The 17,129-nt window shown below is 43.4% G+C and overlaps 1 protein-coding gene across 3 annotated transcripts in view; it reads left to right on the top strand.

Moving 5' to 3' along the window:
- The window catches only part of dop1a (DOP1 leucine zipper like protein A), a 296,966-nt gene that overhangs the window by 43,383 nt on the left and 236,454 nt on the right, over positions 1–17,129 (top strand). For all 3 annotated transcript variants that reach the window (XM_080200297.1, XM_080200299.1, XM_080200298.1), the window contains exons 3-4: positions 549–730; positions 14,926–15,096. In XM_080200297.1, the coding sequence (XP_080056423.1) occupies positions 549–730; positions 14,926–15,096 (353 nt within the window). The remainder of the gene's footprint in view (positions 1–548; positions 731–14,925; positions 15,097–17,129) is intronic.

Raw genomic sequence — 17,129 nt, forward strand, 5'->3', positions numbered from 1 at the left:
TGCATCTTTCATACTTTTAAGAAAACCAAGGATAGCTGCTTGGGGGAATGGATTTTGGGACAGAAAGATATTTGGTTTGCTAAAAATAATGGGGAAATCTATTCTTGAATTAGAAATTCAGTTTATGCTAGTGAATCAAATGGATTGGGTACATTACATCTTGTTTTAAGGCAAAAGATCTTATTGTATTAAAAAACTGCTTTTTAAAAACTGCTCTGTGGCCGGTTAATATGTGCCAAACCGGTATTCATTTCAAATTTGTTCACGTTGCTGCAAGTTTTATATCATTATATCTGTATCTGAAGGCACGTTGTCCATTGCCACTAGTCTCTTCTGCCAATGCCTCTGTTTCATTTTAAACACATTTTTTGCAACTTTCCCTAGTGATCTGCCCAACTTCTGAATTGTGAAGCATTATTGCGGTTTTTTTTAAATGTTGTGCAACCAAAGAAACAGCACTCAGCCTAGTCATTTGGATTTTGAAGCCCAGATTGCAGTCTGGGTATATAATATTCTGTAACTGATTATTAATTTTCATTTAATTACAGGTTTTACAGAATAATGCAAAGTACCAAGTTGTCCCGAAGAAGCTGACTATTGGTAAGCGGTTAGCCCAGTGTCTTCATCCAGCACTGCCCAGTGGTGTTCATCGAAAAGCGCTTGAAACCTATGAAATCATCTTTAAGATCATTGGCTCCAAAAGGCTGGCCAAAGACCTCTTCTTGTACAGGTGGGTTCTTTCTTAGTTACTTCTTAGAAAAAAATCATAGATGCATGTTTGAAAGCTACAATTGTATGAACAAAGTCACCAGATATCAAAAATTCCCCGCCGCCCCCGGCCCAATCCCCTCCTCGAAACAACGTTTTGGCCTCCACTACTTGCTGTGGTAGTGAATTCCACACATTCACCACTCTGGGTTAATACATTTCTCCTCACCTCAGTTCTAAACGGTTCACTGCTTATCCTGGAACTAAGACCCCTGTACTCGATTCCCACACCGTTCGGAATTCTCTTTCCAAATCTGCCCTGCATAATCCTGTTAGTCTTTTATAAGTTTCGATGAAATTTTCTTCAGTCTTCTAAGCTCCAATGAATATAATCCTAACTGACTTAGTCTCTCCTTATATGACAGTCCTGCCATCCCAGGAATCAGCCTAGTAAACCTCCTCAGCACTCCCTCTATAGTAAGGCCATCATCTTTCCTCAGATAAGAACACCAAAACTGCACATTGTACTCCAGGAGTGGCCTCGTCAATGCCCAGTACAATTGCAGTAAAACATCCCTGTTTCTATACTCAAATCCTTTCTCTATAAAGGCCAATACACCACTTCTCGTCTTTACTGCCTCCTGCCCAATTGACCATTCCATCTATATTTTGTAGCCTCACTGTTGATCACTTGGCCAATCTTGGTATCTTTTGCAAATTTACTAATCCTACCTCCCCATGTAGTCATCTATATTGTTTTGAATAATAGGGAACCTAGCACAGATCTTCTGGTATGCCACTGGATACTGGCTTCCAGTCGCTAACGCAGTCTTTTTCCATAGAGTTTACAGCATGGAAACAGGCCCTTTGGCCCAATTTGTCCATGTCACTCATATTTTACCATTAAGCTAGTCCCAATTGCCTGCATTTGGCCTATATCCCGCTTAACCAATCTTACCCTTGTAACTGCCTAAATGCTTTTTAAAAGACAAAATTGTACGCGCCTCTACTACTACCTCTAGGAGCTCGTTCCAGACACTCATCACCTTCTGTGTGGAAAATTGCCCCTTGGACCCTTTTGTATCTCTCCCCTATCACCTTAAACATATGTCATCTATTTTCAGATTCTCTTACCTTTGGGGAAAAGATGTTGACTTTCTACTTCATCTATGCCCCTTATTATTTCTTAGACATCAATAAGATCACCCCTTACCCTCCTACGCTCCAGGAAAAAGGTCTCGGTCTGTTGAGCTTTTTCCTATAACTCAAACTATCAAGTTCCAATAGCATCCTAGTAAATCTTTTCTGCATTCTTTCTAGTTTAATAATATTCTTTCTGTAATAGGGTGACCAGAACTGTATACAGTATTCCAAGTATGGCCTTACAATGTCTTGTGCAACTTCAACAAGACGTCCCAACTCCTGTATTCAAAACAAATCAATCAAATTCGTGAGATATGATTTTCCAGTCTCAAAGCCATTCTGACATTCCCTAATCAGCCCTTGTCTCTGACTCCTACAACTAAGCCAATTTTGAATCAACTTTTATAAAATGATCCTGTCTCCCATGAGCATTTGCCTTCTTTATAAATCTTCCATATGGAACCTTGTCAAAAGCTTTGCTGAAATCCATATAAACTACATCAACTGCACTATCCTTATCTATGCATCCAGTCATCTCCTAAAAAAAAATTCAATCAAATTGATTAGACATGACTTCCCTCTGACAAAGCCATGTTGGCTATCCCTAATCAAACCTTCCAGCAGGATATAGATAGGCTGGAAAATTGGGCGGAGAAATGGCAGATGGAATTTAATCCAGATAAATGTGAAGTGATGCATTTTGGTAGATCTAATGTAGGGGGGAGCTATACAATAAGTGGCAGAACCATCAGGAGTATAGACACACAGAGGGACCTGGGTGTGTAAGTCCACAGGTCCTTAAAGGTAGCAGCACAGGTGGAGAGGGTGGTGAAGAAAGCATATGGCATGCTTGCCTTTATTGGACGGGGCATAGAGTATAAAAGTTGGCGTATGATGTTGTAGCTATATAGAATGTTGGTTAGGCCACATTTGGAATACTGCATCCAGTTCTGGTCGCCACACTACCAGAAGGACATATAGGCTTTGGAGAGTGTACAGAAAAGGTTTACCAGGATGTTGCCTGGTATGGAGGGTCTTAGCTATGAGGAGAGATTGGGTAAACTGGGTTGTTCTCCCTGGGAAGAAGGAGGATGAGGGGCGACCTAATAGAGGTGTATAAAATTATGCAGGGCATAGATAGGGTGAGCAATGGGAAGCTTTTTCCCAGGTCGGCGGTGACAAGCACAAGGGGTCACAAGTTCAAGGTGAGGGGGGCAAGGTTCAACACAGATGTCAGGGGGACTTATTTTACACAGGGTGGTGGGAGCCTGGAATGCACTGCCAAGCAAGGTAGTTGAGGCGGACACGCTGGGATTGTTTAAGACTTATCTAGATAGCCACATGAACTGACTGGGAATAGAGGGATACAAACAAATGGTCTAGTTGGGCTCATGAGCGGCGCAGGCTTGTGGGGCCAAAGGGCCTGTTCCTGTGCTCTATTGTTCTTTGTTCTTGCCTCGCCAAGTGGAGACAGGTTCTCTCCTTCAGAATTTTCTCCAATTGTTTACCTATCACTGACCTGAGGTTCACTAGTCACTAGTTCCCTGGCTTGTACGTACAATAAAAAATCTCTCAACACCAGGTTAAAGTCCAACAGGTTTACTTGGTAGCACAAGCCACTAGCTTTCAGAGCGCTGCCCCTTCGTTAGGTGAGTGGGAGTTCTATTTACAAACAGGGCATATAAAAACACAAACTCAATTTACAAAATAATGGTTGGAATGCAAGTCTTTACAGGAAATCAAGTCTTAAAGGTACAGACAATGTGAGTGGAGAGAGGGTTAAGCCCAGGTTAAAGAGATGTGTATTGTCTCCAGCCAGGACAGTCAATGAGATTTTGCAAGCTCAGGCAAGTCGTGGGGGTTACAGGTAGTGTGACATGAACCCAAGATCCCAGTTGAGGCTGTTCTTGTGTGTGGAACTTGGCTATCGCTCTCTGCTCAGCGACTCTGTGCTGTCATGTGTTGTGAAGGCCGCCTTGGAGAACACTTACCTGACGATCAGAAGCCGAATGCCTGTGACTGCTGAGGTTTTCAACACTCTTGCCTGGTGATTGACGAGCACTATTCATTCATCCATTGTCGTAGCGTCTGCATGGTCTCCCCAATGTACCATGCCTCAGGACAACCTTTCCTGTATCAGGTAGACAACGTTGGCCGAGTTGCAAGTGTATGTATCGCGTACCTGGTGGATGGTGTACTCGTGAGATGATGGCGTCTGTGTTGATGATCCGGCATGTCTTGCAGAGGTTGCTGTGGCAGGGTTGCATGGTTTCGTGGTCACTGTTCTGAAGGCTGGGTAGTTTGCTGCGGACAATGGTCTGTTTGAGGTTGTGCAGTTGTTTGAAGGCCAGAAGTAGGGATAGCCTCAGCAAGATGTTCGTCTTCATCAATGACATGTTGAAGGCTCTGGAGAAGATGCTGTAGCTTCTCCACTCTGGGGAAGTACTGGATGACGAAGGATCCTCTGTCCGCCATGTCCCGTGTTTGTCTTCTGAGGGGGTCAGTGCAGTTTTTCGCTGTGGCACGTCAGAACAACCGATGAGTTAAGCGCCATATCCTGTTCTTATGAGGGCATCTTTCAGCATCTGGAGGTGTCTGTTGTGGTCCTCCTCATCTGAGTAGATTCTGTGTATACGGAGGGCTTGTCCATAGGGGATTGCTTCTTTAACGTGTTTACGGTGGAAGCTGGAGAAGTGGAGAATTGTGAGGTTATCCAGGGGCTTGCTGAGGTGACATCCTTGATGGGATGGGTGTGTTCAAGAATGTAACTGATTCTGGAGAGTAGTCCATGGTGAGTCTGATGATAGGGTGGAACTTGTTGATGTCATCATATAGTTTTTTTTCAGTGATTGTTCACCATAAGTCCAAAGGAAGGAAACATCATCGATGTATCTCGTATATAGCATCGGTTGAAGGTCCTGTGCAGTGAAGACGTCTTGTTCAAACCTGTGCATGAAGATGTTGGCATATTGAGGTGCAAATTTGGTTCCCATGGCTGCTCTGTGTGTCTGGATGAAGAACTGGTTGTTGAAGGTGAAGACATTGTGGTCCAGGATGAAGTGGATGAGTTTTAAAATTGCATCTGGAGATTAGCAGTTGCCGGCATTGAATACTGAGGCAGTTGTAGCAATGCCATTGTCGTGGGGGATGCTAGTGTAGAGTCCCGAGATATCCATTGTAACGAGGAGTGTTTCTGGTTCAGTTACTCCATGTGTGCTGAGTTTCTGTAGGAGGTCCATAGTGTCGTGACAAAAGCCTGGGGTTCTTTGTACACTGGATTTCAGGATGCCCTCAATGTAGCCGGAGAGGTTCTCACACAGGGTCCCATTGCCCGATACGAAGGGACGGCCGGGTGTGTTTCTCTTCTGTATCTTCGGGAGGCTGTAGAGATTCCAATGTGGGGAGTACGTGGGATGAGAGCACGGAGGGTGCTCTGAAGATCTGGATCAAAGGTCTTGATCTGCCTGAATTGACAGGTGCGTTCTTTGGTTGGATCTGCGGTTAGCTGCCTGTATTGTTCCCCATTGTTCAGTTGTCGGTACACTACTATGCAGTAATCCATTCTGTTCAGTTTGACAATGGGCTATCCTTTGTCTGCTGGTTTGATGACAATGTTGTGATCGGTCTTAAGAGCACAGGTGACGCTGCATTGTGCTTGGGTGATGTTCGGTGCTGTCTTGTGAGTGCGGCTGATGAATTTGGCATTGACGCACCTCCTGATGGCTTGGGCATACATGTCAAGTCAGGGTAATTGCTATCATGAGGAGTCCAATTCGACTCTTTCCTCTTCGGTTGCTGCACCGCGGATCTCTCTGTTGGCTGTTCCAGTTCATTGGCTGTCTCATTGTGTTCGCTGTTGGCCTCTTGGGGTTTGAGGAAGAACTCGCGCAGCCTCATTCGCCTGATGAATTCCTCCGTGCCTGCTGTGAGACTGATGGGATCTATTTTGGTGGTGGAGCAGAAACTGAGCCCTCAGCTGAGAATTTCGATTTCGTCTGGTTGAAGTGTGTAGTCAGACAAGTGAGTGTTCATTCACGTTGTCTGTACCTTTAAGACTTGATTACCTGTAAAGACTCGCATTCCAACCATTATTTTGTAAATTGAGTTTGTATCTTTATATGCCCTGTTTGTGAATAGAACTCCCACTCGCCTGATGAAGGGGCAACGCTCTGAAAGCTAGTGGCTTGTGCTACCAAATAAACCTGTCGGACTTTAACCTGGTATTGTGAGACTTCTGGCTGTGTTTACCCCAGTCCAAGTCTGGCATCTCCATTTATACTTGTTGTTCGTCCATCATCGTCAATGAGGACCACAACACCGTTAGTAATTCTGAGGCTCGATGTGATATGTCTGATGATGACTGATCAGGCCAATTCGGGCATGGAATGCCCTGGCACATGTTGGACAGACTAGTGTAGGCACTGTCGTTGTTGTGCTGGATGGCTCTGGACTTGCACAACTCGCCCTTAAATTGTGCTTCAGCAATGCACTTTGCTTCATAAGCTTGGCAGCGCCAGGTAGGGCGGTTTTATGCCAGCATTTCCCAGGTGGTCATGTCTATGTCAGGTGACTTCAGGGAGGCCTTAAGTTTGTCTTTGTAATGTTTGTTCTGCACGCCACACGAGCGTCTTCCAGCAGAGAGTTCCTCAAAAAGGAGCTGCTTGGGTATGCGCTCATCTGACATACGGATGATATGACCTGCCCACCGGGTCTGTGCTCTCATCAGCACACGTGTGGCCTGATGGTAGACTTGCTCTAGAGAGAATTTCAGTGTCTGGTACTTTGTCTTGCCATCTGATGTGAATTATTCTGTGAAGACAAGTCATGTGGAAATGATTGAGCTGTTTTGCATGCCTTCGATACACATTCCACGTTTCACAAGCATGCAGTAGGGTACTGAGTACCACGGTGCTGTAGACCTTCAGTTTTGTTGCTGGGCTGATTCCTTGCCTTTGCTATTCTGCAGTTAACTTCTGTATCAATAGTCAATGCTTGGGAGAGGGTGCTGCCAAGATAAGTGAACTGGTCTACTGCCTGTAGTTTTTGCCCTTTGATTGTGATTATGGGTTCTGTGTACGGCGCATGAGGAGCGGGCTGGTGTATTGACTTTGATCTTTTTAATGTTGATGGTGAGTCCAAAGTTGTTACAAGCCGTGGAAAATTTGTTCATACTGACTTGACAGCATATAGGGCGCAGTCATCGGCAAAGAGGAAGTCTCTCAGAACAGTCTCCTTCACTCTGGTAATAGCTTGAAGTCTCCTCAGGTTGAAGAGCTTCCCATCCACTCTGTACTTGAGGCTGACTCCAGCAACACTGTCCTGGAAGGCATCATTCAGCATGGCAGTAAACATCATGCTGAACAGCGTGGGTGTGAGCACACAGCCCTTGTCTGACACCATTGGTGACTGGGAATGCCTCAGAGGATTCTCCACCATCCAATACTTTGACCATCATGGAACTGGCGTACCATCTGAATGAATTTGGGGGGGCAGCCGAACTTTGACATGATCCTCCACAGGCCTTCTCGGCTGACAATGTCAAAGGCTTTCGCGAGGTCAACAAAGGTTGTGTAAAGCTCTTGATTCTGCTCCTGATCCTTCTCCTGAAGTTACTGCGCAGCAAAAATCATGTCAGTAATCCCTTGACCTTTGTGGAAGCCACACTGTGACTCTGGAAGCAGGTCCAGCTCCAGATGAGTGACCAGACGATTTAGCAGGACTCTTGCGAGGGTTTTTCCTGTGATGGAGAGCAGCGAGATTCCTCGGTGGTTGTCACATACTTGCCAATTGCCCTTCCTCTTGTAGAGGTTTACATTGGAAGTATCTTTAAGTTCCTCAGGAATGGATCCTTGCTTCCAAAAGGACTGGAACAACTCGGTGAGCTTCACGATAAATACAGGTTTATAGATCTCTGCGGGTATGGTATCTGCCCCTGGGGTTTTGCCACTGGATAGCTGGCTGACAGCTTTCATGACTTCGGCTACTACCGGTGGGTCATCCATGGCGCTGTTGATATCAACCTGGGGAACCCTGTCTATTGCCTCATCGTTAATAGATGACGGTCAGTTGAGGATGACTTCAAAGTGTTCAGCCCATCTCTGCAGGATCTGAGCCCTCTCTGTAATGAGAGTTGTACTGTCTGTACATCTTGGGGGATCTCGCAAGAGATTGAGGTCCGTAGAGAGCGTTGAGGGCTTCATAGAACCATTTCAAGTTGTTTCTGTCAGCGTATCCCTATATTTCATCCGCCTTGACGCTCAGCCAGGCATCCTGCATTTTACACAGTTTATTCTGGACTGCCCTGCAAGCATTTTTCTTGGCAGCTGATGCTGGGTCGTTCTGACAGGCCCGATGAAGACGGTGCTTTTCAACAAGTAGAGCCTCTATCTCCTCATCATACCAGTCATACTGCTTGTGGGTAGAGGGCCCAAGCATCTTCAGTGCAAATGAATGGACTGCATCCCTGAAGCATTCCCAGTTGTCCTCAGTGCTGCCTGCGAGATTTTGGTCAGCAAGCTTGATTTCTAAGTCTTCAGCCAGCTATGCTGGGGTTTTTTAGCTTGGCCGCATTGATTCCTTTCATAACCTTGCTTCCTTGTGGTCGCCTCTTGGGTCTGATGTGGAGCCTCATTTTGGAGTCTGTGATCTGTCCAGCAGTCAGCATCACACATGACCTTGGTCACTCTGACATCCTGCCTGTCTTTTCTCCTGACAATGACATAGTTGATAAGAAGCCAATGCTTATACGTACGACCCTTCTTAAATAGCAGAACCATATTAGCTGTTCTTCAGTCCTCTGGCATCTCTCCCATGGCGAGAGAGGAATTAAAAATTTGGGTAGGGGTTTCTCCAATATCCTTCCTTGCCTCCCCCAGCAGCTTGGGACACAATTAATCCGGCTTGGAGATTTGTCCACTTTCAAGCCTGTCAACACCTCTGATATCTCTTCACTCCCTATGTTAATTTGCTCAAGAACCTTGCAATTTCTTTTACTAAGTTAAATTTCTTCATCCTCATTCTCTTGGGTGAATGTGATATGAAGTATTCCATCAACACTGTACCATTCTCTGGCTCCACCCATAGATTTTCCACTTGGCCCCTAATTGGTCCTACCCTTCCCCTGGTTAACCACTTCCCATTGATGTACGTGTTGAATATCTTGGGATTTTCCCCACCTTTACCAGCTAGAGCTTTCTTATATGCCCACTTTGCTCTCCTAATTGCTTTCTTAAGCTCGCCCTGTACTTTCGTACTTCACTATGGACTCTGCTAATTCGCTCCCCTTGTACCTGCTCAAAGCTCCTTTTTCCTTCTCATCCTTTCCTGAATATCTCTGGTCTTCCATGGTTTTCTGGGCTTGATACTTCTTTCTATTAGCCTAGAGGGAGCATGTTGGGCCTGTACCCTTCCCACAAGTAGCTGTTCCTAGTCTACCGTGGCCAGATCCTGCTTATTTTACCAAAATCTTTTTTGTAACTTGTCTATTTCTTTTTCCATAACAACCTTCAATTGTACTATGCTGTATGCTATGATTACAATCAATAAAATGCCCCCCCACCACCACCACCCGAACCTTTGAATCTATCATCAAGGGAGAAATAGCAAAACACCGGGATAGAAATTGTCTCATTTGGCAGATACAGCATGGGTTCATGAAAGACAGATCATGTTTAAGTAATTTACTGGAATTCTTTGAGGTCATTATGAGCGCCTTGGACAACGGGGAATCAGTGGATGTGGCGTACCTGTATTTCCAGTACGCATTCGACAAGGTGCCACTTCAAAGGCTACTACCTAAGATAAAGGTGTATGGCATTACGGGTAATATATTAGCATGGATAGAGAATTGGTTAATTAACAAAAAGCAAAGAACGGAGATAAATGAGTGTTTTTCTGATTGGCAATCAGTGACTAGCGGTGTCCCTAATGGATCAGTGTTGGGATTGTTTACAATTTACATAGATAATTTGGAGTTGGGGACCAAGTGTAGTATGTCAAAGTTCACAGATGACACTAAGATGGTTGGTAAAGCAAAGTGTGTAGAGGACACCGAAAGTCTGCAGAAGGATATGGATTAAGTGAGTGGGCAATGGTCGGCAGCTAGAGTTCAGTGTTAGTAAGTATGAGGTCATCCGTTTTGGTAGGAGTAACAGCAAAATAGACTTTATTTAAATGGTAAAAAAATTTGCAGCATGCTGCTGTGCAGAAGGACCTGGGTGTCCTCCTGCATGAATCGCAAAAGTTGGTTTGCAGGTGCAGCAGGTAATTAAGAAAGCAAATGGAATTTTGTCTTTCATTGCTAGAGGGATGGAGTTTAAAAACAGAGAGGTTAAGTTGCAGCTGTTTAAGATGCTGGTGAGACCGTACCTGGAGTACTGTGTACTGTTTTGGTCTCCTTATTTGAGAAAGGATGTAATGACACTGGAGGGAGCGCAGAGGAGATTCACTAGACTGATTCCAGAGCTGAGAGAGTTGACTTATGAGGAGAGACTGAATAGACTGCAACTGTACTCGTTGGAATTTAGAAGAATGAGGGGGGATCTTTTAGAAAATATAAAATTATGAAGGGAATAGGTAAGATACAAGCAGGGAGGTTATTTCCACTGGTGGGTGAAATTAGAACTAGGGGGTAAAGCCTCAAAATAAGGGAGAGCAGATTTAGGACTGAGTTGAGGAGGAACTTCTTCACCCAAAGGATTGTGAATCTCTGAAATTCCCCGCTTCGTGAAGTAGTTGAGGCTACCTCATTGAATGTTTTAAAGCAAAGAGAAATCTTTGAACAATAACGGAGTTAAGGGTTATGGTGAGCGGGTGGATAAGTGGAGCTGAGTCCATGAAAAGATCAGCCATGATCTTATTTAATGGCGGAGCAGGCTCAAGGTGCCAGATGGCCTACTTCTGCTCCTCGGTCTTATGAAGCACCTGTCCTGTTTCATTCCCCAGTGTTGGGTCCAGCAATGTCCTGTCCCTTGTTAGACCCTCTACATATTGACCTAAAAAGTTCTCCTGTACACATTTCAAGAAACTCTTAACACTTGGACACAAAATTGGCTTGATGACAGAAGCCAGAGTGTAGTTTTCAAACTGGAGGCCTATGATCAGCGGTGTGCCTTAGGGATCAGTGCTGGGTCCACTGTTATTTGTCATTTATATTAATGATTTTGATGAGAATATAGAAGGTATGGTTAGTAAGTTTGCAAATGACACCAAGATTGGTGGCATAGTGGAGAGTGAAGAAGGTTATCTTGGATTGCAATGGGATCTTGATCAAGTGAGCCAGTGGGCTGACGAATGGCAGAGTTTAATTTACGTAACTGCAAGGTGATGCGTTTTGGTAGATTGAACCAGGGCAGGGCTTACTCAGTTAATGGTAGGTTGCTGGGGAGAGTTACAGAATGAAGAGATCTAGGGGTACATGTTCACAGCTCCTTAAAAGTAGAGTCACAGGTGGACAGTGTGATGAAGAAGGCATTCGGCATGCTTGGTTCTATTGGTCAGAACATTGAATACAGGAGTTGGGGCGTCTTGTTGAAGTTGTACAAGACATTGGTAAGGCCACACTTGGAATACTGTGGCACCCTATTATAGAAAGGATATTATTAAACTAGAAAGACTACAGAAAAGATTTACTAGGATGCTACCGGGACTTGATGGTTTGAGTTATAAGGAGAGGCTGGATAGACTGGGACTTTTCTCTCTGGAGCGTAGAAGACTGAGGGGGTGACCTTCTAGCAGTCTATAAAACAATGAGGGGCACAGATCAGCTAGATAGTCAATATCTTTTCCCAAAGATAGGGGAGTCTAAAACTAGAGGGCATAGACTTAAGGTGAGAGGGGAGGGATACAAAAGTGTCCAGAGGTGCAATTGTTTCACACACAGGGTGGTGAGTGTCTGGGAACAAGCTGCTGGAGGTAGTAGTAGAGGCGGGTACAATTTTGACTTTTAAAAAGCATTTAGACAGTTACATGGGTAAGATGGGTACAGAGGGATATGGGCCAAAGGTGGGCAATTGGGACTAGCTTTGGGGTTTAAAAAAAAGGGCAGCATGGATAAGTTGAGCGAAAGGACCTGTTTCCACGTTGTCAATCTCTGTGACTCTATGACTGTAAAACTATGTCGATCCCAATTAATGTCACAGAAAGTTAAAATCATCTAATATAATTACCCTATTCCTAATGTTTTTACACACCTCTGCAAATCCTGCACATATTACTCAATTTCCTGCTGACTGCCTGGGAATCTGTAATAAATGCTGAGCAATTTATTCCCTGTTTTTATTCCTAAGCTCTATCCACAAAGCTTCCTTTGATTTCCCCCACCAAAATATCATCCCTTTACTGCAGTAATTGATTCCTTAATTAAGAATGCAATGCCTCTTCCCACTTTGCCCCTTCTTCCCTGTCTCGCCTGAATATTCTACATCCTGGAATGTTGAGCTGCCAGTCCCATCCCGCCCTCAACCACATCTCTGCGATGGCGACTATATCACAATTTCCAGTGTGAATCCTCACTCTTAACTCATCTGTTTTATCTGTAATACTCTTGGCATTAAAGAAGAAGCCATCCTGCCGTGTCTTATTCTCTTGGAACTTAGGACAGTAGTACCCCCTCTAACTTGATTTGTTTTACTGTAAGATGCTCTTACCCTATTCTGCTAACAGTCTATATCACCCTCCACTTCCAAATTAGTTTAAGCTCCTTCCAAAAGCACCAGTAAATTCACTGCCAAGGATGTTAATCCTGCTACGGTTCAGATGTAGACTGTCCTGCTTGAACAAGTGCCGCCTTCCCCAGAATCGATCCCAGTGATCTAGGTATCTAAAACCCTCCCACCTGCACCAACTCTTAAGCCAGCATTCAGCTCTGCTGTTCTCCTATTTCTGTGCTTGTTAACAAATGCACTAATCTTAGAATTACAACCTGAATAGTCCTTTTTAGTCAACAGCCTAAATCCCTGAATTCTTGATGCAAGACCTCATCACTCTTTCCATCTATGTCACTGGTACCAACATGCACCATGACCTCTGCCTTATCACACTCTCCCCTCAGGATGCTCTGGGGCCATTCAGTAACATCCCTGACCCTGGCAGTTGAGGGCCAGAGTAGCACCTGTCTGTTCCCCTGACTATAGAGTCGTCTATTATTAGCTCTATTATGCCCTTTCTGTATGACAGGCTGCTTATGGTGCCAGAAGTTTGGCTTTGTCTGCACTCCTTGGAGGAACCAGTGTCTTCCAACATGGAGTACTGATTTGTGAGCGGGACTCCTAAACTACCTGCCTATTTCTCTTGGACTGCCTGGTGGTCACCTATTCCTTTCCTTCCTCAGCTGTGATGTAACCACCTCTCTAAATGTGTTATCCATAATGCTCTCACACTTACAATTGCTCCACCTGTCACCAGCTGCCATTCCAGCTCTGAAATCCAAGCTTCTGGGAGTTGTAGCTGAACGGACTTCCCGTACACATGTTGGTCCTGGACTCTGGAAATGTGCCCAGATTCCCACATTTTCTTCTATAATTGTTTAAAATTTGGTATTTGCTTTTGTTCTGATGAGTGCATGATTTTTTTTATCAATAACTAGTATATTAAACAAGTAATTTGAGTGTAAAATGTTGCATGTGATACATTGTTGCATCTGGTCTTATCAAAGTTGATTATTTAACACTACATAATCACCTAATTTTGGCTCATTTTAAAATTATAATAGTTGTGAGAATGATGATGTACTGTTTCTGAAACTCTGCCAGCAGCCAGTGGTTGCACATAGTACCAGGAAACAATGTTTACAGCATAGAAAGATGCCTTCAACCCATTGTGTCCATGCCAGCTCTCTGCAAGAGCAATTCAACTAATCCCTCTATCTGCTTTTTCTCCATAGCCCTCCAATTGTTTTTTTTTCTCTTCAGGTAATTAATCAGTTTACTTTTCAAAGTCACAATTGATTCTGCCTCCATCACTATAATTGCATTCTAATTCTAACCATTTGTTAGCGCATCAGCAATTTCCACCCATTTGTTCCTCAGTATCCTTGATCTAAATTAAGCCAGATTATAAAAGCCAATGCTGTTTATAGCCTAGAAAGTTTAAGTTTATTTATTAGTGTCCCAAGTAGCTTTACATTAACATTCAAATGAAGTTACGAGGAAATTCCCCAGTTGCCACACGCCGGCACCTGTTTCTCCTGAGAAAGAATTTAGCATGGCCACTGTACCTAGCCAGCAAATCTTTCAGACTGTGGGAGGAAACTGGATCACCCGGAGGAAACCCACCAGACACTGGGAGAATTTGCAAATTCCGTGCAGTGACCCAAATGGAATGAAACCTAGGTCCCTGGTGCTGTAAGGCAGCCGTGCTTGCCACTGTGCTGCCCTGTTGGTGAATGATTTAGCAAATCTTTACTGGAGTAAATCTGTATTTTACACAGTGATGTTACATGGAGACTCCACCTAATCTCATAACCATCATTTAACTTGGTGCCTTTTAAAAGGTACAAATGAATTGTCAGTTCATGCCCACCAGCTGCTTACAATCAAACAATTGCAGTATAATTAACAACTGCAATGTCTTAAAAATCCAGTTGATTCATTTGGGAAGGAATCTGATATTGCGACCCAGTCAAACCCAAATATAATTCCAGTTCCATATGATGCAGTTGGTTCTTGATGGCCTCTGAAGCCACTCGCGCAAAAACAGCTGCTATCAAGAAAAAGATCTTTTCAGCACAACTGAGTGATCGGAAGTAAATACAGCATTGGCAACACCACCCACAACATTCATTCAATGCGATCAATTAGAATTAGATCAATTTTCCAGCTGTGGGTTCCTACCAACAAAAAGTATTCTTGTGTGGATGCTCATTTCACATTCTGATTGATTGTAACACCCTTTACATTGAAGTAACCTGGTGGTATTCTGTTTCTATGCTCCCTAATGAAATTTGGTTGTATAATAGAAGCGCAGAAAGGTGGAAGGTGGCTGTAGAAACTGTATTTCTAGCAGGAGTTGGTGCCTTCAGGAGACGGGTGAAAAATTGATTCTGAATGTCTGAAAATTATTTTATTCTTTCCTCAGTTCTGGCCTTTTCCCTCTGCTTGCCAATGCAGCCATGTCTGTTAAACCTGTGCTGTTGAGCTTGTATGAAGTCTATTTCTTGCCTCTGGGTAAAACTCTGAAGCCAGGACTGCAAGGACTACTGACTGGAGTGTTGCCTGGCTTGGAAGAAGGTTCTGAGTACTATGACAGGTGAGTAGACAGTTGTTTGCTGCATGTATGTATCTGTAATTCAGGGGGACAAAAACCTTGGAGATGAACAGTGAAGGTATTTGCAAGTTGCCGGTTTAGTCACATTGAGTTATTCAAGTTCATTTTGGAAGCTTTTTAATAGTAAATAAACGCTAAACATATAATCAGTATAGATCATTACATGTCATTAATTGTGACTTTTGTATGATAAGTTGTATTAATATTTTAGTATTTGGAGTAAATTTATTTTTAAGACTATATAAGCTAAAGTATAATTTGATGAGCAGTAACTGTAAATAAATATTGCAACTTCCATTTTAAATTTAACAGTGAATTTTATCACTTCATTGTTGGTTAAGTTTCCTATCAATTTAAAAGACATTAGGCTAATCTCTAACCTCTGCAGGGGTCTGTTTAATCTCAGGAGAGAGAGACACTGTGCCTCCACATTTCCAAGAAATAGTGTAGATTCACGTTTGAATATAGATTTTTTTTAATTTCTCTGGATGTGGGCAATGCTGTTTATTGGTCATTCCTAGTTGTCTTAAGGAGGAGGAGTTAGATCACATTCCATTACGTTCCCACTAAGGATGGCAGGGAGCCATCAAAGTGCTAACAACATATTTCCTAAAGAGAGTTCTATGGAGTAGTAAAATTGTGCACACTTGATTGATGTTTCCTTGTGTTGACAGGAGGTGATGCTAATAGAAGTTTCAATGTTTATTATGGTTCTTTGTCACCACTGTTTCTGCTTTTTATTCCCCCCCCCCCCACTACAGTAGAATAGTGGCTATGTTAGTGGACAATCCAAAAGATGCTGGAATCATTCAGCAGATCTAGCAACATCTGTAGTGTTATAAAGAGTTATTGTTTCAGGTCAACAATCTTTAATCAGGATTGTAATCCAGAGGTCTGGACTAATAATCCAGAAAAGTAAATTCAAATTCTATTAGAATTGAATTCCGTTTTCAGTTGCTTTGTAAGTAGGCGTGACAATGAAGCTGTCGGGATTATCATAAAATTCCTATTGCTTTCAAGGGAAGGAAACCTATTGTCCTTCTCTAGCCAGGCTGTAGATCTGGATCAGTCTGATTGACTCTTAACTGTTCTCTGAAATGGCCAACCGAACCACTCTAATCCATTGATCTGATCGTCAGTGAAAATGGCTTGTGTTTGAATCACTGCTCTTTGAGCTAACCAAGTCCTGAAGGACATAGTTGTCAGACTGGGCAGGCAGCGAGAGAACTAATATGTGGGAAAAATTCACTTAACCTCTATCTTGGCAATCTATCTGTCATAGATGCATTTGTCATGCCAATTTGGGTAGGCTTCATCAGAGGATCTCCCATGTCTTAGATTAGTATGCTTTTAGCCAGTGTTGCCTACCGGTTGCTTCTGGTTGAGAAACCAACCACTTTTTCAGTTTCTCGTAGGACAGTTTTCAACTATTCCTATTGGATTAATATCACTGTCCAGACTGCTTTGACAAAGGGTCATCTGGACTCGAAACATCAGCTCTTTTCTCTCCTTGCAGATGCTGCCAGGCCTGCTGAGATTTTCTAGCATGTTCTTTTTTGGTTTCACTGCCCAGAGTAGTTCCCTGTCTTCAAGCTTGTTCTGGCATCCTCTTTTTACTCCTGATAGAGCCTATGGATTTGTTAGTGGGCTTTTTCTTTTATGTTGGCCCCAAAGATATATTCTATAAGGTGCCAGTGCTGTGGGCATGGATATCTTGAGGTATCTTAAATTTAGCTTTATGCTGCAGTAGGAATTAGTGATGCTCTGCAGAATTCTAACAGAAGTTAACCACTGTTGTTAACAATTATCAATGCTGTGTCTGTTTAAGACCGCTTGCCAATGCCCTTGATTGTGCCCAAATCTTTTGTTGAAATATCCAGTTATGATGAGCTTATACTTTGCATCAACCTTCAGTAGAAGCCTTTTTTAGTTACTATTGTACACTTGGGAGGAAGATGTATGCTAATAATGGTGGAGAACTGGTTGTTCTGGATTGGTAGCTGTTGAGATGGGAG

This window comes from Carcharhinus amblyrhynchos, chromosome 12 (genome assembly GCF_965287045.1).
Source record: "Carcharhinus amblyrhynchos chromosome 12, sCarAmb.v2.hapA, whole genome shotgun sequence".
NCBI classification, from domain to species: Eukaryota; Metazoa; Chordata; class Chondrichthyes; order Carcharhiniformes; family Carcharhinidae; genus Carcharhinus; species Carcharhinus amblyrhynchos.